Here is a 23,429-nt window from a genome sequence, read left to right on the forward strand (position 1 = left end):
TGCGGGGCGGGAGGAGTGTGGAACAGGCTACACAGCCCTGTTGTTGAAGCTCATCCTGCTGTTTCTTTCAAGAACTGGCTGGGTCTGATCCTTGGACCAACACGATTAACTACAAGATGGGCAGAGTGGCCCCCTCTCATCTCACACCATTACGTTCTTACATAGATGCAACCTGGTCCCACAGTCCTGCTAGTGTCTGCTAGTTTTCATTCCAATTGTTCCTTAATCACTGGGGCTGATGGATGTAATTGATCAGCTTAATTGATTTAGATTGTTTTGCACCTTCTTCCAACAATTTCATCAAGCGGAACTTTATGCAGTCTCTTTCTCAGATGGCCGATGACAAGTTTTGTTTCTGTAGTGCTCACCAAACAGCCAACAGCTTCTACCAGGAGATTAACCGATGAACAGACAGGTATGAATTACACTGTATCGGCCACCTCCCACAGTGAGTGCAAGTCCTGCTTCTTAGGTCCGATTGGTTCAATCGCGGCTCGGACACCTGAATGAGGGCATTCCTGAAGCCTGCATAGGGATTGTACCAGTTTTTTAAGAGGTGAAAAAGAAACTTTTAAAAACCCACCTATCACAAAGAAAATTCAAGGGGAACTGCAGTCCCAATTTCTCAGACCAGTTCTTAAATCTTAATAAAAATAAATAAATTCATTGCCGTTAGGGAAAAGTTTCCCTAATTCTGAATTAAGCGCAAAACACCTAAAATTTGTGAAAGTACTATAAAATCGCCAAATGATCGCAAGCTGGCATTCAAGTTCCCACAAACTGCGACGTAAAGTGGCCCTTCCTGCTCACTAGTCACTGTACTGACTAATGTAAAGTGATGGACGAGCAAATAAGTACAGTTTGTCTAGCTGACATTTCGCCTCAGAAATGTTTCTGACATGATCTGCATGCAGAGTTAACAAGCAGGACTTGGGGGCAAAGCCATCTCGAAGGTGAGAGCAATATTGCTATCAGATTAAAAGAGCTACATTCACATGCCTGTTTGTTTACACTGTCATAGGGCCGCTTCACCTCACCCGAAGTTTTGTTGCCTCGTTCTGAATCGCAGAACACGGCGCTGAGCAGACCTAGAAATGTTGTTTACTTTATGCTGTAAATTGGAGGTTTTCCAAGTTACTGTGTACATTTTGCTTTTAGCAGTACGAACCAAGAAGGGCTATCCAGGGCCAGAAATTAGAACTGTAGATAATGTTCTGGAGATCATTTCTCAGCCAGAGAAACTCCCTATGCTCTTGGAGAGGACTCTTGTTCACTGTCACGCAATCTTCATCCTGACGTCAAGACTCCCATAATGCAAGAGTGACTCACTTCCTGTGGTTTACAGTTACAAGCTGTCAAACCAGTCGCCCTGGATTTCCTATCACAACTTGATACCTGGACCAGACTGCAGCCTGATTTTGGAGTTCTGAATGAAAGCCGAGAGGTGGCGAAAGGTCAAGACAGATTAAGATCCTCTTTCACACGGAAGCCCACTGACGGTTCTCACTGAGAGATGTTCGCCATCTTATTCCACCTCTCACCTTTCTTCTCCTCCGCAGATGAGGTCGTAGACATCTTCTCCGCTCCTTTGTCCTGCTCCTTCTGGTCTGCTGACCAACAGAAGGAAAAGAAGAGTGAGCATTTGGGAACCCACGCCAATCATCAGGATCTCTTACACTAAGGCCGCCATTCTGGCTCCTAGTACCCTGAAGTTCCCATTTAGTTAGACCCAAAATGGCGGCCGCACATTTCGAAATGCAGCCAAAGTCACCTTTGGAGTCAGCTTCCTCGGCCTTCACTTTGGACTCTGAGGTTTCCGCTTTTTCCGTCTCCTTTTCCTCCTCCTGTTTCTTCTCCTCTTTCTCGCCTTCCTTCGCTTTTTCTTTGTCTGCCTCTGCACTCAACCCTCCGCCTCCCTCCTCTGTCCTTTCACTGGTCTTCTCCGGCATGCCCCTGTCTTTGTCATCTGTGGCTGAAGTAGACTGGGAAAGAGAGAGTAAAGCTCATACACACACTGACTGACTGGACACTCCAGTACATGAACACTGCACTAAGAGAGAGGGGGTTAATACAGACACACTGACGGGACAATACCTGTGGCTCCTCAGGGTTCTTGCTGCTCTCCCCCTCTCTCTCAGGCTTCTCATCTTTCTTCTCTTCTTTATCCTTCACTCCATCATCAGGCTTTAAGGGCTCTTCTGCACAAGAGAAATACTTTGAACAAATAGCAGATAAAATCAACTGCATATGAACACAGCACACACAGCATACCAAGCATACTGATCCAGCTGTGCTGGGCAACAGCCCAGTGCGTATACAGCCCGCTGTACCGATCCAGCTGTGCTGGGCGAGAGTACAGCCTGCATACAGAGCGCTGTACCTGATCCAGCAGTGGCAGGGGTGTTGGGCTGTGTGTCTGCAGGGGTCCCCGTGGTCGAAGGGGTTTTGGGGGCGCTGGGAGACTCGGGGCGCGCCGCCTTCTTGCTCTCCTCCATCTCCATCATCCACGGCATCGACCACTGGCCGTTGACGTGCTCAAACTCCTGCACCTGCAATGACCAAAACGGCACTTCATCAAGGGGCCACAAGGCTCCCAACACTGACTAGCGTCCCAACTCAAACCGCCTCACCCAGGTGGTCCTCACTAAACAACATGGCCTCAAGATCAAGCCCTGCCCACCCACTATACATGTCGCGAGCTCAGAGGGTCGGTGCAAAGATGTGGTTGGAATAGGACCCACATGGTGGGCAGCCCACATTCAACCCCAGACCTCCTCCACTACTTGACAACCTAGCAGATTTCCACCCACAAAGCCAACATGGGAAGCAAAATCCATCTAAACCGCACTGAAAAACTTTTCGCGTTCCGGAGATGTCACAGACGCCTTTCAGAGCAGGTATCCAGACAAAACACGAGAGTAGGTTTCCCCAGTTTCCCAGGATGCTCTATGTGGACCAGGGCTTTGGCACAGACCCGAGCCGAGACCGCCCAAGGGAGCGTTTTCTTAACCGAGGACTGTTACCTTCTTGCGGATGAGCGACATCACGCCTATCCGGGTGAGCACGTGCTGCCGTGACAACCCCTCCCTCGGAACGCCGTCGGCGAACGTCTCGGCTCCATCGGCCCCGGGCTCGCACAGGTGCCGCATGAACAGGGAGACGTAGGCCCTGGAAGGGGGGGAGGGAGGGAGGGCAGGAGGGACAGGTTAATACAGAATGACTGTCTGGACACAACAGGACTCGCACTGAGCCAGTGGGAAAGAGGAGTCCGTCCAGCTCCAGAATGGAACTGGTTTATATGGAACTGGATATCGCTACTGTAGAGAGTATTCTATCCAGAAGCAAATGGACACTGCAGTGAGAGAAGGTATTACAGTACAGAGCGACTGGATACACCAGGACTTGCACTGAGCAAATAGTAGAGAAGGAATCAGTACACCACGGTTGGAACTGGAACTAGAGTGTGCTACTGGAGAGACTATTTTCTACGGTATACGCAGACTCTAATGGACGCTGAAGTACATTTTGACTAAATCTGAGTGAATACAGTGCAGGCTCTCTGGATACATCAGCGTGTATACAGGGTGCTGTACTGATCCAGATGCTCTGAAAAGACTACAGCATGAACACAGGGTGCTGTACTGATCCAGATGTGCAGGACAATAGTACAGGCTGACTGAGCCACTTCAACAGAAACAGCACTGGAACCAAGTCCAACACGCAACAAACGCACAACACGCAGCACCCTACGGGGATCCAGAACTCTGTACCGTCCTGCCTTTAAGACGCAGCCCGGACTGTGGACCGGTCTCCATTGTGGACGGGGTTACTGTGCGTCCAGACTGCTCTCCCCCCCGACACTGACGGACAGAGGGACACACACACAGCCTGGACAGGCGCGTGGGACGGGACAAGAGGAGGGCCAGGGAGCACCGCCGGGCGACTCCCTGCCCCTTCGTTCCCGGCAGGCAGACGTACTTGAACTCTTTTTCAGACTTGCCCCGCAAGTCTCGGACCAGCCACTGCGTAGTGAAGGCATCCTGGGGCGGCATCCCGTACCGCATGATGGCGTTGAGGAACGCCTTCCGCTGCCGAGCGTTGAAGCCCAGCACCTGTGGCAGAGAGAGGGGGATTAACACCCAGACTGACTGGACACTGACCAGTCCCTAACCCCAGCACCTGAGGCCAAGACAGAGGGATTAACACCCAGACTGACTGGACACTGACCAGTCCCTAACCCCAGCACCTGAGGCCCAGACAGAGGGATTAACACCCAGACTGACTGGACACTGACCAGTCCCTAACCCCAGCACCTGAGGCCCAGACAGAGAGATGAACACCCAGACTGACTGGACACTGACCAGTCCCTAACCCCAGCACCTGAGGCCCAGACAGAGGGATTAACACCCAGACTGACTGGACACTGACCAGTCCCTAACCCCAGCACCTGAGGCCCAGACAGAGGGATGAACACCCAGACTGACTGGACACTGACCAGTCCCTAACCCCAGCACCTGAGGCCCAGACAGAGGGATTAACACCCAGACTGACTGGACACTGACCAGTCCCTAACCCCAGCACCTGAGGCCCAGACAGAGGGATTAACACCCAGACTGACTGGACACTGACCAATCCCTAGCCCCAGCACCTGAGGCCCAGACAGAGGGATTAACACCCAGACTGACTGGACACTGACCAGTCCCTAACCCCAGCACCTGAGGCCCAGAGAAGGGGTTTAATAGCCAGAGAGGACAGGCAGACTGACTGGAATCTAGAGTGCAATACAGTAGCAATAAATGCGTCTCATAGCAGGGATTTCCAATCGGATCCTTCTGTTCCAGCAGAGCCCAACGGCTTGAAGCCTGAAGCCTCCGCTGGGACAGGAATGTCAGCGGGTGTGTGTGGGCCTCCAGGAGCTGCGGAGCGTCTCGGGGAAAGGGGGGGCGGCGACTGTACCTCGATGTTGCCGCCCACTCGGGCCAGCAGGGGTGGCAGGGGCTTGTCCTTGTCGTTCCTCAGGCCCTTGCGGCTGGGCCGCCGGGAGTTCACTGCGGGCGACAGCACAAGCGCGTTAGTGAGCCACGCCGAGGCGCTGGGCATACAAGACACCACTGACAGCGCGGTGAGCACTGGGAGGAACCACGAAGCCGGGCCAGAGAGAGACCGCCGGCTCGCGCACGGTACCCCAGATAAGACCCCGCACTGGGCCTGTTGGAGGCACACGCACAACTCGGCAGCTTTTGTACACTTGCCACAGAACACACACTTTTACGACGCTTTACAGAGGGGAAAAATCTTTCCGAGTTCATTTCAAACAGTCATGAATGTGCATCATTGTTACAGTTGTCATTCACAACTGAGCAGTAAAAAGAAGGAGTTCAGGTGGGCAGCTGCGTCAGCATGCGTAGGCTGCAAAGGAACAAGTAATAGGTTTATTCCCTGCTGAAAAGAAAAAAAAAACAAGGCGAAACGCTTTCTTTCTTCTCTTTCCAGCATGAAATAAACCCATTACCTGTTCCTAGGGAGTAATAATGTGCAGGGGAGCTTCAATTTTGGAGCACAGCCACTAGGTGGCAGGAGAGAGCTATACAACAGCGCAACATGGGGCACTGGTCCTGGAATTTACAATGAGGTACATTTTAGAGGCTCTGGGGGACACGTGGTGCGTCAACCATTTCTGCACTCATCTTGCTGATGAGGCAGCTTCACGTTCGCGCCCACGGCCCTGCAGGCTACACCATCGTCCCCGGCTTCAGCGGATCTCATTGTACTCATGATACTGAGCAGCACGGGAGACGTGCAGAAAGAATCATTTGGATTTGGACAATGATGGCGGCTACTCACCTATCCCACGGTGCACACTGGAACAACAGACCTCAAGACCCATCATGCACCCAACACAGCTGCAGCGTACAGCGCACCAGCCAGCACTACGCTCGCGGACTCACCCTCTGCCCGCTCGTCAAAGTCCTCGTCTCCCTCCTCCGAGGCCACGGAGTAATCCGACTGGTTATCCGACTGGTCATCCTGCCAGTCTTTCAGACACAGAGAGGGGAAAAAAACCGACATCCGCGATTTAGCGGGCGTAATAAAGAGAGGGACGGAGATGGGGAAACAGAGGAGGTGGGAAAGGAAAGGTAGGGATGGAGAGAATGGGGTTCTGATGGCGAGGAAGACCGTGACAACATTCACACACACTTACACACTGAGCCAGAATCCATTCCAGCAACAGCTCACACAATGACGGGAATACACACACACACTAACCCGAGCTCACTTAGTGAAAGACGCCACACACACGCTTCCATAATGTGTATACACACACACACAGAGAGAGGCCACGCAGTCCAACAGTAACACTACACACACTTCCATAATGTGTACACACACACACACAGTCCAACAGTAACAATACACACACACGTACAGACAGTCCTCGCACGGTCCAGCCCAGCGACGACACACGCTCACACACACAGACACACAGTGCAGTGCAGAGGTTCTGACCCGGCTCTCACCCCGTGTTTTACCTCGGTCCTCCTGCGACCCGTCGTTGTAGTTGACCTGCTTGCGGATGCGCTTGCCCTTGCCCAGGTTCCTGGCCAGGTCCTCCTGCTGCTGCTCGTAGTGGTGGCGCAGGAGCTTCTCCCAGTAATCGGGGTCCACGCTCTCCTCCTGCTTGATGATCTCCCTCTGCACCTCCTCTTCCTGTTCCACCCCCCCCACCAAAAACGCACCAGTTAAGCTGGGCTGAACTGGACTCCCCCCAGTTAGAGGGGCCCGCTCTCTCCCCCTGCTTGATGATCTTCCTCTACAGCTCCTCAGACTCACAAACTGGGCTACACAGGACTTCTCCCAGTAATCTACACCCTTCTGCTGCTTGATTTTCCTCTGCACCTACTGCTTCTGTATATTTAAACACACACTAGTGGTGGACTCTCAGTAACCAGGGTTCACACCCTCCTACTACTGCTGCTTGATCTTCCTCTACGCCTCCTCCTCCTGTTAAACCGGGGCTATACTGGACTACTCGGCGTAATCTAGAGTAATCAGCCATCTGCTGATGGATGATCTCTCCCCTCCACCTCTTCCTGTTCATACACATACCAGTTACCAAACTGGGCGAATCTGGAGATCTTCCAGCATCCTACACCCTCCTGATGCTTTATCTCTCTCTGCACAGTCTCCACCCAACACAAGCAAGTGAGCTCTCTGGATTAGACTATTGCCCGCTCTCGAAAAGCGACACTGGGCAGTTCTGGTCCCCAAACCTGTCTATGCTGGGATACCCGGCGCTCCGTGCTGCACTCACCGCCTCTTCCTCATCCTTCACGACGTACTGGGCCACCTTGAAGGAGCTGAGGTACTCGTTCATGCTCTGGATCTCGGTGTCGTCCGTGGCGTCTTGGTTCCGGTCCAGGAGCCGGTCGATGGCCTTGTCGTCGTAGTGGATCACGCTGCTGTCCTCCCCTTCTTTGTTCTCTCCTGGGCGGGAAGAGGAAGAAGGATGAGCACGACCGCGTTGGCCCGGGCACGCAGGCCAGCGCCTGGACACCGCACCGAGAGAGGGAGAAGGAGCGCTCCCCTACCCTCCCCGATCTCATCCTTGAACAGCTCCTCCGTGCCGAACTTCAAGATGTCGTCCAGCTCCTGTTTGCTCATCGACCCCGTTTTGGAGCCCAGCCCGGGCCGCACCACCAAGTGGGTCAGCATCATCTTCTTCTTGGCCACCTGAGTGATCCGCTCCTCCACCGACGCCTTGGTGACAAAGCGGTAGATCATCACCTTCTTGTTCTGGCCGATACGGTGGGCGCGGCTGAAAGCCTGGAGGTGGGAGAGAGAGTGGGGGGGGGGTCAATACAGGGAAGTACAGACAGGTCACTGCAGCGAGAGCACGCTCGGTTAGGTCATATGTACACGGGACGAAAGAGGCGCTTCCTGGAGATCCACATGTAAGACACACCCCGACAAGTGAATCGCCCGGATGTAGTCACAGGGGGTGTAGCCAATACCAGTGAAAGAGAGATAGTCGGGGTTACCTGGATGTCGTTGTGGGGGTTCCAGTCCGAGTCGTAGATGATGACTGTGTCGGCGGTGGCCAGATTGATGCCCAGACCGCCTGCTCTCGTCGACAGCAGGAAACAGAACTGCGGCGCTCCGGGAGCTGAGGGGAACGGAACGAAACAGTGCTCACAGTCACCAGGGGATGACGGCATTAATGCCACCCATCTGATGTCATGGAGAGTCACGAGCGCCAGCAGCCATATCACCCTGCAACTCACAACTGGCAGCCCACTGAAGCTCAGCAGGTGTGAGCCTGGTCAGTACCTGGTCTGGAGATCTCCTGGGAAAACTAAGGGGTTAGTGGGGCCAACGGGGAGTGCTCACCCTGTGGTCTGTGTGAATCCAGTGTAGTGGCGGGGACACTATAAAAGTGCGCCGTCCTTCAGATGAGATGCAAAACTTGAGGTTTTGACTCTCTGTGGTCATTAAAAATCCCAGGGCGTTTCTCGAAAAGAGTAGGGTGTTACCCCGGTATCCTGGACAAATTTCCCTTTGGCCCTTAACAATCACGGCCTCCTAATAATCCTGTTCTCATCCCCACTGATGGTTAGTGTGGGGAGCGTTCTAGCGCACTATGGCTGCCGTCACATCATCCAGGTGGGGCTGCACACTGGTGGTGGGATTCCCCATTACCTGTAAAGCGCTTGGAGTGGAGTGTCCAAAAAAGCACTATAGTAGTGTAAGGAATTATTAATTATGGATACCAGTCACAATCACCAGTAACACCTCATTGCTATTACCAACACTGACACGTGGCCAGTACTCCGATTCTTAATATCATACCGATTGCTACTTCATTAAGGTCAGCCACATTTCTAGTACCAATCAGAAAAACTATGGCTGTCAATATCACCAATGTTAATGGCACTATGAATAGTATTCTGATCAGTATGGTCACTCAGATCAGTGCTATGGTCCTACTGTTGAACCTGTCGAGACTCTCGTGCCAATCAATGATACTGCTTGCAGTGAATAGCATGCCGACGGCAGTGTTTTACCGTTGAACCTGTCGATGGCCTCCTGTCTCATGCCTCCAGTGATCCCACCATCAATCCTCTCGTACTTGTAGCCCTCATGCTCCAGGAAGTCCTCCAGCAGATCCAACATCTTCGTCATCTGGCCAAAGAGAGAGGGAAGGAGAAGGAAGGTGGTCAGCAATATGCAGTGAGGTAGGCAACACAGTACGGATACTGATCTGTGCCAAACCATGAACACATACAATGCCTTCCCTCCCTCTATTATTGCACAATAGTACTCCCAGATGGCAGATCTTTTAGTGCAGAAAGTGTTAGAGCATCACAGCCTACTGCATCCACTCCTACACGGAGTGTTGGTGTCCTACTACGATAACACAACAAGCACTGAAGTCTGGGTCAATGCTTCACCTGTGAGAAGATGAGCACCCTGTGCCCACCCTCCTTCAGCTTCTTCAGCATCTTCTGCAGCAGCAGCAGCTTCCCTGCCGCCTTCGTCAGGGCGCTGCCATCGTACATCCCGTTGGGCATCTTCGGGGCTTCCTGTTGGCGACAGCAGAGGGGAGGGGGGGGAGACGTATGGGTCAACGCGACTCCAAACCAGAGAGGATTGGCAACTTCTCTCCCGGAGGGCTCCCACCCTCCCCCCCCGTGCCCTACGGCCGGCAGCGTACCATGGCGGCCACGGGGAAGAGGTAGGGATGGTTGCAGCACTTCTTGAGGTCCATGACCACGTTGAGCAGCGAGACCTGGTTGCCCCCGCCCCGCGTGTTCAGCGCTTCGAAGTTCCTCGTCAGGATGAACTTGTAGTACTTCCTGAAACGAGCAGTCGACACACTGGGGCTTAGGCCAACAACACGGCTGAGTTTTTATACCGCATCCGGCAGTGCGTTAGAGCACACAAACAACACCTATATTGGCACCCGTCAAGAAATGGCTGAATGAGATCCCATCCCTGGTTCAACGAACAAACAGGCTGGATAAACCTTCTAGGCAACAAGATTGTATCCTGCAGCACGTTCGTGTGCTCTCGAACTTGCACAGTTACCCACAAGCAATGTAACATTTCAGAGCACGCAACTAGAACATTTTATTCAATCAATAATGGAGTGTCTATTGCAGAACAACTTGGGAGATAGCCTAATAAAATATCTTGGAGATACTATACACCAGGGGAGCCCAACTCTAGTCCTGACTGCTGTCCAGCAGGGCTTAAGGGTTTCTTCACATCTGCAGCATCCTAACAACAAGGAACTGCTTCGCTTCTTTCTTATTCAGCAAACAGGCTGATATGGAAGGACAAGCAGAAGCAATCTGGCCCCTCCAAGACTGGGGTTGGGCCCCTCCCTGCTGCACCCTGCACGAGCGCCACACTGACTTCTGCATGGGGCTGAGCTCGACGCGGACGATCAGCTCGGTCTTGGAGGGCATGTTCTTGAAGACGTCGGCCTTCAGCCTCCGCAGCATGTGGGGGCCCAGCATATCGTGGAGCTTCTTGATCTGGTCCTCCTTGGCGATGTCGGCGAACTCCTCCAGGAAGCCCTCCAGGTTGCTGCCGCCCCAATCCAGGACAAGAGGAAGAGGAGGGGGGGGGGAGGGGAGAGGCCATGAGCATGGAAACGCAGGGACGGGCGGGGCAGGAAACCGACTGCACGAGAAAGGGCAGCGCACGCCCTCGCTCCCGTGTCAAGACGGGGAGGCGGCGGGACTCACTTGAACCGCTCGGGCGTGAGGAAGTTGAGCAGGTGGAAGAGCTCCTCCAGGTTGTTCTGCAGCGGGGTGCCCGTCAGCAGCAGCTTGTGCTGCAGGGGGTAGTTATTGAGAACCCTGAAGAACTGAGAGAAACGGAGAGGGATCAGCGCCCAGCGACTGGAAGAACCGCGCTCTAATCAGCACATCCCTAAGTGTTTTGGGCAGTACAGTGTGTGACGACCCTAGACTGGGTGTTTTTGAGCACAATCTAGTATGTAATTAACCTGTATCCTTGTGTGCAGGATTACCTGGGACTGGATGTTCCCAGGTGCAGTTCAATATATGTGTCCTGAATCACTTGGACTGGTTGTTCCAGAGTGCAGTATAATGTGTTGTAGTGTGTGCTGTATGATTACCTTGGACTGGTTGTTCTTCAGTCTGTGTGCCTCGTCCACAACCAGACAGGCCCAATTGATGGAGCCCAGGATGGCCATGTCTATGGTGATCAGCTCGTAGGAGGTCAGGAGGACATGGAACTTCACCGCTGCCTCTTTCTATAAAGGAAGAAGAGAGACCAGGGCTACTCCAACAGCAGACAGGAAAAACACCAACACTCTGCCAGTCCGGTCCCTCCCCCTACCTTCATCTTGGAGGCTTTCTTGCCTCCACGGATGGCATTGTCCTCGAAGGTGAATTCGTTCTCCCGGATGACAGCACGGCTGTCCTTGTCGCCCACGTAGGTCACCACGTACATGTCGGGAGCCCACATCTCGAACTCCCGCTCCCAGTTTATGATGGTGGACAGGGGGGCGCTCACCAGGAAGGGACCCTTCGAGTGACCCTGAGGGAGAGAAGTCGATACAGGCACACTGACGAGCTGCTACAGTGCAGGCTTTTGGACCTTCCAAAAGAAAGAACAAATTTGTACAATGCTCCCCCTGCCAGTGAAATCCAACAAAATCGGCAGATTTATATATAACATGTTGGTCATCTGTTACCCTCCTCATAAATGACTGGACAGAACTACGGAATTAATGATTTCATGCCTGTTTGAAGATTAAGTACAAAAAACTAGCAAAACCGTACAAACCAATCAGTACACGCAAGCTTCTTATACACTTATACAAGAAGACCACAGTCTGCACGGTCTTGTCCAGAGTGTCCAAGAGCCTGTACCTCTTTATACAGCGAGTACAAGACCGCAGTCTGCACGATCTTGCCCAGAGTGTGCAAGAGCCTGTACCTCTTTATACAGCGAGTACAAGACCACAGTCTGCTCGGTCCTGCCCAGAGCGTGCGTGAGCCAGTACCTCTTTATACAGCGAGTACAAGAAGACCGCAGTCTGCACGGTCTTGCCCAGCCCCATCTCGTCGGCCAGGATGGTGTCAGTGCCCTGTGCCCAGGAGAAGCGCAGCCAGTTCAGCCCCTCAAGCTGGTAGGGGTGCAGTGTGCCCCCTGTACTGTCCAGGTAATCCGGCTGGCGCTCAAACTTGATAGTGGGCTGGAGAGAGATGGGAGAGGACGGAGAACAGATTAAAAGGTAGCCAAGTAAATTACACTCCCAGAAGGAAAACTGGGATGGACTGGCACATTCCAACTGTTAATGAAATGAAAAAAAATGGATAATAGATATATAAAGGAGAAAGAAGCAGCCTGAGACCTCTACAAACAAGGTTATCCCTGGAATTAAAGGAACGCCTTTGCAAGACACTGACCCCAGTGAATAGTTCACTTGGTTTTTGGGGTACCTAAAAATTGTCTGGGGCAATTCTCTGGACAAAACCAGATTTTGGATGTCAAATTAATTAGCAAGGCAGCTAAGGGATCCTTAGATGATGGGGAGGGGTGTCCTCTCACACAAGATCCTGTCTTTCCACGAGTATCTTTTATTGGGAAAACGAGAACCCTACTCCTCATTTTGGGGTATTGGCTGGATCACATTTTGATAAAGGCCATTCATAATCAAGGTATTTACACAAAGCAGAGGTTACATTACTGTAGCTATCTCTTCGAAACACATCTGTGACACTGGGATATCGGAGTGCTTCCATAAGATGACTTACATCTACTACGGGGTTCTCAGGCGGCCGGTCCAGTTTCTTCACCTTCGACTTCAACTTCAGCTTCTTCCCTGGTCTCCCTTCCTCCCCCATCATCAACTCCCTGAGAGAGAAAGGCAGATGAGCACAGGCAGACCAACTCCCTGGACACCACACGAGCACTGGACTGAGAGGAGGGGTCGACAGTACTAACTCTGCACTGAGACAAGGGGTTTACGCAGACTGGTGGGGGTGCCCATACTGGCACACTGTCACACTGGACACCAGTACACCATGGCACACCAGCAGAGAGTTGAACACAACACACATTCTGGGGCAAGACGATCCTCTGCGCGGTGCTGTGCACTCACACACCTGTGGTTCCAGTAGGCCACTTTGTAGCTGTCGTACTCAGGGATGTCCATGTCCTCCAGCTCCCAGGTGGCCTGGTCATAGGGCAGGTCTCGCCACTTGATCAAGAAATGGACATTGTTTTTCTTATCCACGCTGAGCGGAAAGGGAGAAAAGACACTTCAGATCAGCAGACCGGGACATGCGACGCTGTGCATTTAAACCGTTCTGCCCCCGGATGGTGAATCCTTCCATCTGCCAGACAACGTACTCCAGTAGTCAAACCATACGACAAAGGACAGATGTTTCACTCCAGATTAGAGATGCAAAACTAAGCAAATTATTCCAGACTAACAAAATGTATTCTAGACTTGAGATCGGATTATAGATCAATATATTCCACACTGCATTTTTATTCTAGTAGCACAAAATTATGAAAAGTATTGTATCATTTAAATAAATCTGGGATCATCTCTGAATATATCCCAGATCACAGAGCCATCGGATTCCCCTGGCTGTTCCAAGCTCTGGTCACCTGTGGTTGAGGATGCGATGGATCATCATCCATTCCATCTTGATGCCAAAGCGGTAGTACTTCTCCTCCATCTGAGCGAAGACGGGGTCTTTGTTCTTCCGCTTGGAGCTCTTGTCGTCGTCCCCGTCTCCGCCGAAATCCACAGGGGGGGGCTCGTCCATGTCGTTCTTGCGCTGGTAGTTCCGGAACATCACCTGACAGTGCAGCTCCAGCTGGAGAGAGAGCGAGAGCCGGGAGGGAGGGGGGGTCAGCTCGGCACAGATGTCGCAGTGACTGATGGGACGCTACAGCACACTGGCGTTGCACAGAGACGCAGCCCTCTTGCATCTTGCAGTCAGGAACAAGGAGACGACTGTGACTCTTGCAATATAACAGACGGGTCAGAGACAAACAGAGGGAGAAGGTGAGAGCTTGATACCTAGAGGCAGACACGGACAACCCTAGAGAGAAAGACATGCGCGCAGGTCTGACACCACGGAGGAGAGAAAGCAGAACGGGCCTCCGCAGAGAAAGGTGGTACCTGAAGTTCGGACACCCAGGAGCAGTGCCAGTAGGACATGTTGCTCCACTTGACAAAGAACTCCCTCTCGGGGCGTCCTGCCAGGGGCTTGGGGTCGGGGGCGTCGTCTGGGAGACCCGGAGGACGGGGCACCGGGGTGGGGGGCGGGGGCTCACCCCAGCGCCACGTCAAGATCTTCTGGACCTTGCCCTTCATGGGAGGAGACTGAGACAGAGAGGGAGAACTAGATCAGCTGGAGAAGACAAGGCTCACGCTGCAGAGAGAGACAGAGAGGCGGGTTGCCATTAACAGAACGGACTACAACAGCACGATGCGAGCTTAGGGTGGGAAATGCCTTCCTCAGGAATTCAGGATCACCGAGGAACATATTCAGGTTCAAGGAACAGCAACAAATCTTACCTACGATCCTAAAGCAACAGAGGCAAAGAGACCAACAGGCTGATGACATTACTATGCCATCATGACAAAAATACTCCCTCGCTTAATAGGTCTGTTCTCCCCTTTTATCTTTTATCCCCAGCCCTGCTCTGGGAGAGCAGCTACGTCTACAGATTTGCAGTCAAGCTGCATTCTTCTCTATGCGACAAAAAAAAAAAACACATCAAGCAATTTAAAAGATCGTTTTAAAAGCAAGCGGCAAGTTAATCCCGTGCTATCAGAAGTCCACATTAATGCATGAATTTCTAAACTTTTGAACGGGACTCTGTTCTTATGGATTATTGGTCTTTTACACTGAATGCTTAAATATATTTGTTTTGTAAGCAAACCGTGTCATTCGCCAATATTTTTTTTCCCTCTGCTTTCATTCATATTGCAATGGCACCAACAAGAGGAAAATTACCAGTGACAACACTACTAGGTCAGCTCTGCACAAGTCAGAATTCACAATGAACCCTGCACAAATGGGATCACAATACAATGCAATGCTCTGCTCCCTGGTGTATCTAAATCTACTCTGAACAAGCTGCAGTATGTCCAAAATTCAGCAGCCAGAATCCTGACCAGGTCTAGTACAAGTGTTCACATTACTCCTATCCTGGAGTCCTTGCACTGGCTTCCGGTCAAATTCCGCGTAGACTTTAAAATCCTCATGCTCACCTACAAGGCTTTACATGGCTTGGCACCTCAATACCTGTCTGAACTTTTATCGCCCTACTCCCCACCTCGCAACCTCCGCTCTTCAAATTCTGCCCTCCTTACTGTCCCCCAAGCCCGTCTACATTGTATGGGCGACAGGGCCTTCTCCTGCTATGCCACCAAGCTCTGGAACTCTTTACCCAAGGATATTAGAGAGTCACCTTCTCTAAACTCCTTCAAATCCAGACTCAAAACTTTCTTCTTCAGTAAAGCCTTTACTTAACTGGTTCCATTCTTCACCCCTCTGCTCTTCTTAATACCATCTTCCACGGTCTCCTCTATTGTTATTGCTGTATTGTTGTAATTATAATTGTGTCCTGTCTTGTGAAATTTTCTTATTTATTGTTGTAGTCTTCTTATTTATTGTTATTGTCATCCTGTAAAGCGCTTTGAGAAGCCACCTTTAAAGGCGCTATATAAAATAAAGTTTATTATTATTATTATTATAATACAAACACTGTGGGAATAAGGGCAGGGTTTGTCAACACTGCACAAGCATGGGCAGCCGTGATGACCAGAACAACACTGACGGCATTTAAGGGGTTCAGTAAAGAGACTCCCCAAACACTACTATTCTATCACTCAACACTGTTCACCCAGGAGTGTCCCAAGCGTCGCTCTCCATTGAGCCCACTGATTGGACAGGACTCCCATCAATCATACCCTCCCGCCCCATCCCCTCCTGCTGATTGGCCTCCCCGCTCACCGTGCAGCGGGGGCACAGCCACTCCCCGTTGGGAATCTCGGGCAGGGGCGGGTTGAGGCAGTGGATGTGGTAGGAGGAGGGGCAGGAGTCGCAGCACAGCAGCTCCCCTCCGTCCTTGCACACCCGGCAGAACTCCATGTGGTGGTCGTCCTCCTCCGCCTCGCCCCCCCCCTCGTTGTCCTCGTCGCCCTCGGACTGCTCCTCTCTCGCTTCCCACTGCACTCCTTCCTTTTCCTGACGTTAGGAGGGGGGGGGAGACAAAGATCAGGGCATTGAAACCACAGCCTTACTCTACAATCAGGAAGAGAGGGGGACCAAAGATGGGAGTGACTTCCTGTTTGGGGCAGCAGAGTTGTCACCCACGCCCTGCAATGGGTTAGCCACACGCGTGTTTGATCACAATATAAGCATCAAGCACAAAGACCGATCCCAGAGTAACTGGGTACATCCGCAGTGGAGATCATGCCTATATTATTCTGCAGAACACTGCAGATACTGGGAGGGCAGAAATTGTTACTTATCATTTCTTATCCCAGTGTAATTTGGGATAACATTTCAGCCGCCCGGGGTACTTGTGCGATCGAGCAGTTAGAAACAGGGCAGTTACTCACAAGGAAGCACGCGAGCGCCTTTACTCACACAGTGGGGGCAGCTCCACTTGCCCTCGGGGGCTTTCTCCATGTCGGGGTCCAGGCACACCATGTGATAGGCCCGGGGGCAGGTGTCGCACAGGATGATCTCGCCTCCCTGCTGGCAGACCTCGCAGTAGTCCTGGTGGTCCGTCTCGTAGCCGTCGGCATCGTCGTCTGGAAGGGGACAAGAGGATGGTGGGTAGAGACGGGAGGGGGAGAGAAGAGGGAGCGGGCACCGCGGCGCGGGATCCCCCGCCGGCGGGCGGACAGACCTTTCTTCTTCTTCTTGGAGGTCTTGGCGCGCCTCTTGCTCCGGCTGCTGCGGCTGTTCGAGCCGTCCGACACGGAGAAGCTGTTCAAGCTGCCCTCGTCGAAGTCGCTGTCCACGTCCAGGTCGTCCTCCTCGCTCTGGAAGGGGGAGGGTGCGAGCGCTGATAAAGGACGGGTGGCGAGGGGCGGGTGGAACCGGGGGCGGGCGCGAGGGAGTGAGGCGGGCGGGACTCACCGACGAGCGCTTCCTCTTGCTGTTGAAGCCGCCCAGCTTGATCTTCAGGGGCGCCACCTTCTTGGTCTTCACCTTCTTCTCGGCTGCCTTCGGCGGGGGCTTGGGCTTGCGGCGGGCGTTCGGCCCCTTCCCCTCCTTGGTCTTGGCCTTGCGGAGTGGGGGCGGGGCGGGGGGCTGGTCCGGGGGGGCGGCCGGTGGGGCCGGCGTCTGGGGGACCCCCTCCTGGCCGCCGCCGCCGCCGCCGCCTCCCACCATGCTCTCCACCACGGCGGCCACGGCGGCGGCGGCGGCAGCCGCGCTGGCCCCCGCGCTGCCCCGCAAGGGGTTATTGGTGCTGAACTCGCGCCACTTCGCCCCCAGGACCATCATCATCTTGGACACGGCAATCTTGGGGTTCTTGGCTGCAATCAGGGGTCTGCGAGTGCGTTTCGGGAGGGGGGATTAGTCCAACACATTCTGAGCGAGCAAAAACTACAGCACATGTTACTAAATCAGAAGAGAGGAGGGACAAAGTCGCTAGGAAATCGTTAAGATGGGTACCTGACAAACTGGCTGAAGGCCTTGTAGTTGGTGAGGGTGCGATAGTCCTCCTGTGTGAAGACGTGGTCAATGTCCTCCATCCCCCACTCTTCTAGCAGCTGTGCAGAGGACTTGGGCTCCTACGAGAAAGAGGGGGATAGAGAAGTTAAAACAGCAGGGACGAAGGACTGGACACGTGAGGACGTTACTTCTGAGACTGGGATCATCCTGATTAATTCAGGTCAAAGGGCCACTACTGGCTTGGAAGATAACTTAGGATCACTTTATTGGCCCTATACAATTTCTTGTATGAGGAATTTGTCTTTTCACAGACCCCAGCTTGCTCTCCAGGAGACACACCGACAGGGAGAGAAGCTGGGGGTCAGAGTGCAGGGTCAGCCATTTATACGGCACCCCTGGAGGAGCTGGGGTTGAGGGCCTTGATCAGGGGGCCCAACAAGATTCCTCTGCCGGCCGCGGGATTCGAACCGGCAACCTTCCAGCCACAGGCGCAGATCCTGAGCCACAGAGCCCCCGCTCCGCCCCATAACAGGGAAGATACGACATAGCTGAAGGGATTATTAGATGAACATAGGGAACTAACAACTGTCCTCTCCTTTATGGCTCTCATTCGGTTCTTCCTACATCCCGACTCCCCCTCCAAAACCTCTCAGGGTCACGACGGGTAGCTACGAACGGGCAGGCAAGTAGAGCTGTAGCCCCGTCCTCCCCCAGCAAGACTGGCGTTTGTCTGGGTGAGGGTATGATGGGAACTCTGGAACGAAATCCTTCCCTCTGTTCCCTCTCACCTGACTGTCTTCCTCCTCCTCCTCTTCCTCCGGCTCGGGCTCCTTCCGTTTGCTCTTGCTGCCCCCCGCGCCCCCCCCGGAGCCGGCCCCGCCGCCGCCGCCGCCGGCCCCCGCTCCCCCTCCGGCCGCTCGCTTCTCCTTCTTGGCGGCGCTCGCCCTCTTCTTCTTCTTGCGCCCGGGGGTGTAGTCGCTGCCCTCGCTGTCGGAGCGGCCCCCGCCCTCCTCGTCGTCGTCGCCCACGCCATCGCCGAGGTCGGCCCCCTCCGGGGAGCTGCTGGCCAGGTCCTGGGACAGAAGCAGGGGACCGTCAGGCCACACAGAGGAAGGAGACGGGGGGGCTTCAGGCTGTACCGCCTCTCTATATCGGTGGATCCCCACCCTGCTCGTGGAGAGACACCCCAGCTGAGCTCTGCCCCCCCAGTGCTAATAGATCTGATCTAGACTTGTATTTAAAATGTCTCTTTGATCAGTTCTACATGTCAAAAACACCCAGCTTCAAGGGTACAGATTGCACCAGTTTTGGCACACAGACCTTCGCACAGTCTCTGTTCACTCTGCTTGCCATCATTTCCAGTTAAACCACTCTTACACCCAACTACAGCGAATAGATAAAACGGAGGTGTTCCTATCAGGCACGGCCTTAGTGTTTTTTTCCCCACCCCTCCTGCAGAGGTCCAATACTCCCGCTCGAAAGAAAGTTCTCAGAAATTGGGCGAGATCGATTAGAAAGCCCATCTGGACCTTTGCCCCAGACACAAAAGTGAAACGCGTTTGACTTGTCATTAAAAACCCTGTCCGAGCAAAACCAGACCAGAACCGACTGGAGGATCTCACGCGGCGATCTTGAAAGAAGCCAGCGTATCAGCGTCACCAGCGTGGCAGCTTGTTCCACATCCTCACCACCCTTTGTGTAAAGCACCTCTTTTATACAGTTATGAGTGGAAATGCACTTGTGTCAGCATTAGCTCTGGAGCAAACTAAGTTGACTGTGTCTTCGAGGATTTTGAATACCTGCGTCATGTCCCCTCGTAATCGATTGCATTAAGCTTAGACGAAAAGGTGTGCTTCTGCGGCCTCTCAGAGGAGAACATTCTTTCACATTCTAGCTTTCAGTCGGTTGATGTAGTATTTGTAGGACCTCCTTTTTAAAAAGGAGGTTTCTCAAAAACTGTGGATCTTCTTCTCAGTATACACTGCAAAATCTGACAGGCACTCTGATCTCTGACCACCACTACATCCAGCACAACAGCAAGTGAGGAAAAGGCCAGTCTGCCAGTGTGTCCAATTGTCAGCATGTAAGCTACCATATCGGGTAAGTTACAGTGTGTAAGGCCCATACCTCTCTCCTCTGTCTCTGTCTCTTGGCCGTCTTGCTTTCTCGGCTCTTCTTGGCTTTCTTCTTCTTCTTCACCTTTGGAGCGTCGCCATCCGATAGCTCCTCCTCCAGATCGTCGTCATTGTCTGGGATCGGACGAGAGAGAGAGAGAAGAGGGGGCAGGGGTCAGAGCCCGCTCACAGATCCCGTCGTGACTGTTCTTCTGCCAAGATCATGGTTTGAAAAAAAAACAACACTCGCTACTGCAGAGAGACAGATCAATCACCCCGGGCGCAGTCTGGTCAGGTGACCAGCTACCGGATCATGACAGACTGCGCAGGCAGTGTAGAAAGACAAAACACGCACACTGGTCAGCTCAAGGGGAAAAACATACTCCTGCACAACTAGAGTTTCAAGCGCCTCAAGCTTCATCAGCTGATGGATCTTATATCCCACATCCGTGAATATCGGATCACAAACGTAGCTCCTTTCAGGCTGGTAAACTTACAGGTTACTTACAGCCCATGTTGACTCCACGAAACATTCAAAAATGCAGGTGACGTGCCACGTTTGCAAGTATTCAAGAATACATTCACTTCAAAAATCTCTGTACAAACATCTCAACTGCTTTTGGGGCCTGTTAGTAGGGGAGGTCCGTCTTTCTTGAGGTCTCCAATCAAGCAATCCCTGCTGACACGAGAGGCCCTCACCGAGAGCACGCAGTGCAGAAGCCATGCAACCAATTCGACTGCGGCAACTCAGCCAATCGCTGTCCTTCAGCTGGATGTAAATGCTGCAACGAACAGAACCTTGTGCAAATGGTGCCAGAAATGAACCAGTCCATACGAACTGTGGCGGAAACGTTAATGCTAGAACTTCCTGGCACACTGGCGTGGGATGGGGCATCCACAGTGCCCGACACCTTGCATTAAGTAAACATTAAGCTTTCCAGTGTCATCGAGGTCGTTACTGCGCCTCTGCAGACATCAAAATATTTACAAGTGTCCACGGAAAACGACTAGCTGGATGGTGGGACAACCCCGTAGGCGTTTTAGAACCTTTTTCAGTAGTTTATTCGAATTCTGATAATGACAAAACAAGCCGATAGATGTAAAGGTGTAGCATACTCAATCCTTCAGCCTTAACTCGCCCTAACTGTGGACATGACAGCGCTGCTCCAAGATCAGCGATGTTACAACCCCTCACTGAGGAGGAATGAAACAGGGAGGCAGCTGCAAGGGAGAAGTTGGGGCGGAGGGAGGGGAGCTTGAAAAGAGGTGTGCAGAGCGGTGAGCAACCAGGAGTTAGTCATGTGGGGAAGCAGAAGGGCAACATTAGAATCTGACCTCCAAAGTCTAACAATCTGGGGAGAGAGCCCTGCTTTTCCATTTTCAACTGCGTCCCTTCCGAAACTAAAAATCAGCAACATTATTCAAGCAGGTGAAGGGACCCATCAGGCCCAGTTAATGGAACAGTCCAGCTGGGTGATTTAGAGACCTTCAGGACACATTTACAAATATCGTTAAATGTCACTGCTAGTAATCTTGGTAGACGGTGGATGCTACAGATGAAAATTTGGCGGGGCTCATCTAGCTGAGAGAATGAGGCTGGCCAAACCCCCAACTCATTACTGCAAGGATTGAACTGGGAAGCCGCTGCAAGGGTGTAGATGGGGGGGGGGGGATGTGAGAAATACAAGAAGGGAAGTTCCAGGTACGAGACTTACAAACGTAGGCGAGCGGAGGTGTGCAAGATTAGGATCTAACCTTCCGCCAGAACGTGTGTTCATTTAATTCCATGAAATGTAGAAGACAGAATTTTTTTTTCATATCCTCACAAAGCCAAACGGTTGTTAATCAAGTCGGAAACCAAGCTGGTTCACCCTGGCAATTCCTGTTACTAGCCCAGGAGAGAGAATCAGAATTATTCCTTGCATCAGTATAACACCATTCACTTCCCAGAGAAATCCTAAACACCCCTGATGTGTGATAGGATTCCAAACACTGCACCTACACAGCAGATTAGGCAGACTAAGAAATTCCTCCACCATCTGAATTGAGGAAGGACCCCAGGGAAGCCAGACTGGACAAATTGGAATTTAAACAGGACGTTCGGAACTAACACCCCTTCTCTTACAAACAGTGTCATGGGATCCTCAACAAGCTAGGAGTCAGAACCTCCAACTATCATCTCATCCAAAGGACGACATCTCCTACAGCACAGTGTCTTGTTTTCATACAGGAGCACTGAGTCGGAAATTCCAAGAGCACCTGCTTGAAAATATAGCAAGAAAGGTGAAAATCATCTCTGTTACATCAAGGTCATCACTGAACTTCTCACTTCATTAAAGCCCCCTAAAACCTCTGCCCAGGACAGGAAATTCCATGTCGATCAGCCCCTCAGAGGCAGCATCCGACACCACTTCCAAGTTCTCCATTGGAGATCTCCCACTGCAGTATTGACGAGGCACAGCCGTGCTTAACTTCCCAGATCTAACAATGCCAGGCTACCAGTCTAGCTGGGTAAGTACAGACCTTCAAGACACATTACCAAAACTACATCTCATTGCTAGTGATCCTGGTAGATTTCAGATGCTCCTTATTTGAAAACATCGCTGCTTTGGAAGACGAAAATTTGGCCTGGCAGAGAGAATGGCAGCTAAGCTGCAAACGTAAGGCTACCCAACTGGCCCACCCCCTTCACAACTGCCAGGATTGAACTAGGAAGCTGCCATACAGGTGCAGACTGAGGTGGGGGGCTTTAATTAGGGGCACCAGTTACCCAAAACGCTCATGATCGTCCCCGCACCGCAAGCCCGACAGTGCCAGCCGGAGGACATCGATCTCCCAGACAGCCCTACTACTTCTGGTAGTGACCCCCAAAACACAGGTGGCAGCAGAGGAAAACCTTGGCCAGCTCTAACCTGGCCAACCCCCAATCTGGGGAAGCCCGTCCGTGCTCAGATATTGGCACTGCCCAGCCTGCGGACCGCTGGGTTCAACCAAGCAAGCCGCCCGAGCGCAGATTCCCCGACAGCGCCCCCACAGCCCCTCCGCACGGGCTGCTGCTGCTCCATGTACTGTAAACATGATGGCTGCTGCGGGCTCTTCTGTATACACAGCAGCCCCGCCGCACTGTAAACACCACTTCATTCCTTCATACGCCCTCAGCCCCGTCGCCATGTCTGCTCCAAGACGCTGCGCGGCTCCCCCCTCCCCCACCCAGAGACACCAGAGCCGTGGGCGAGTGCTACCTTCTGACCCACCCTCCCTAATCCCAAACCCGGACACTAGATGGCGGGTTTCAATTAGCCGAGAGGTTCTTGTCTATCCCCCCCGTGAATATCCACAAAGAAGGACGGAATCAGGATTTATCAGCCAGGGTGCGCCCGTCCTCAGATTTAAGTTTCGATTTAATCCGAGATCTAATTATCCAGGATTCCATCAAGCGCATTTAATCTATTGTTAAGAGGAGCATCTCCCACCCCCCACCCCCACACACTCAGTGACGGTGCCCAGCTTTCCTGCAACATTTCTTTACCCTGTGGTATAAGCAGCCATCTGCATTAGCACATCGGGCTTCGAGTGACTCACGCAAGGCCCAGGCTCCCTTAACCCTATGGATGCGTCG

General features: G+C 52.6%; 1 protein-coding gene across 3 annotated transcripts in view; it reads right to left on the reverse strand.

Annotated features, from left to right (window-relative positions):
• The window catches only part of chd4b (chromodomain helicase DNA binding protein 4b), a 32,423-nt gene that overhangs the window by 5,243 nt on the left and 3,751 nt on the right, over positions 1–23,429 (reverse strand). Inside the window, exons 2-32 of one of the 3 annotated variants that reach the window (XM_069183100.1) lie at positions 19,824–19,945; positions 18,485–18,769; positions 17,697–17,815; positions 17,157–17,571; positions 16,924–17,059; positions 16,659–16,825; positions 16,020–16,253; positions 14,177–14,380; positions 13,657–13,868; positions 13,146–13,277; positions 12,795–12,894; positions 12,041–12,232; positions 11,371–11,571; positions 11,147–11,284; positions 10,752–10,873; positions 10,417–10,590; positions 9,713–9,854; positions 9,450–9,581; positions 9,063–9,180; positions 8,040–8,164; positions 7,590–7,824; positions 7,313–7,485; positions 6,531–6,708; positions 5,949–6,035; positions 4,957–5,048; positions 3,979–4,112; positions 3,024–3,168; positions 2,381–2,549; positions 2,095–2,198; positions 1,772–1,982; positions 1,542–1,610 (exon numbers count right to left, since the gene is read on the reverse strand). In XM_069183100.1, coding sequence (XP_069039201.1) covers positions 1,542–1,610; positions 1,772–1,982; positions 2,095–2,198; positions 2,381–2,549; positions 3,024–3,168; positions 3,979–4,112; positions 4,957–5,048; positions 5,949–6,035; positions 6,531–6,708; positions 7,313–7,485; positions 7,590–7,824; positions 8,040–8,164; positions 9,063–9,180; positions 9,450–9,581; positions 9,713–9,854; positions 10,417–10,590; positions 10,752–10,873; positions 11,147–11,284; positions 11,371–11,571; positions 12,041–12,232; positions 12,795–12,894; positions 13,146–13,277; positions 13,657–13,868; positions 14,177–14,380; positions 16,020–16,253; positions 16,659–16,825; positions 16,924–17,059; positions 17,157–17,571; positions 17,697–17,815; positions 18,485–18,769; positions 19,824–19,945 — 5,067 coding nt within the window. Of the gene's footprint in view, positions 1–1,541; positions 1,611–1,771; positions 1,983–2,094; positions 2,199–2,380; positions 2,550–3,023; positions 3,169–3,978; positions 4,113–4,956; positions 5,049–5,948; positions 6,036–6,518; positions 6,709–7,312; positions 7,486–7,589; positions 7,825–8,039; positions 8,165–9,062; positions 9,181–9,449; positions 9,582–9,712; positions 9,855–10,416; positions 10,591–10,751; positions 10,874–11,146; positions 11,285–11,370; positions 11,572–12,040; positions 12,233–12,794; positions 12,895–13,145; positions 13,278–13,656; positions 13,869–14,176; positions 14,381–16,019; positions 16,254–16,658; positions 16,826–16,923; positions 17,060–17,156; positions 17,572–17,696; positions 17,816–18,484; positions 18,770–19,823; positions 19,946–23,429 lie in introns of all 3 variants that reach the window. The other 2 variants (XM_069183099.1, XM_069183098.1) reach the window with 2 other exon arrangements.

This window comes from Lepisosteus oculatus, chromosome 23 (genome assembly GCF_040954835.1).
Source record: "Lepisosteus oculatus isolate fLepOcu1 chromosome 23, fLepOcu1.hap2, whole genome shotgun sequence".
Classification (NCBI taxonomy): Eukaryota; Metazoa; Chordata; class Actinopteri; order Semionotiformes; family Lepisosteidae; genus Lepisosteus; species Lepisosteus oculatus.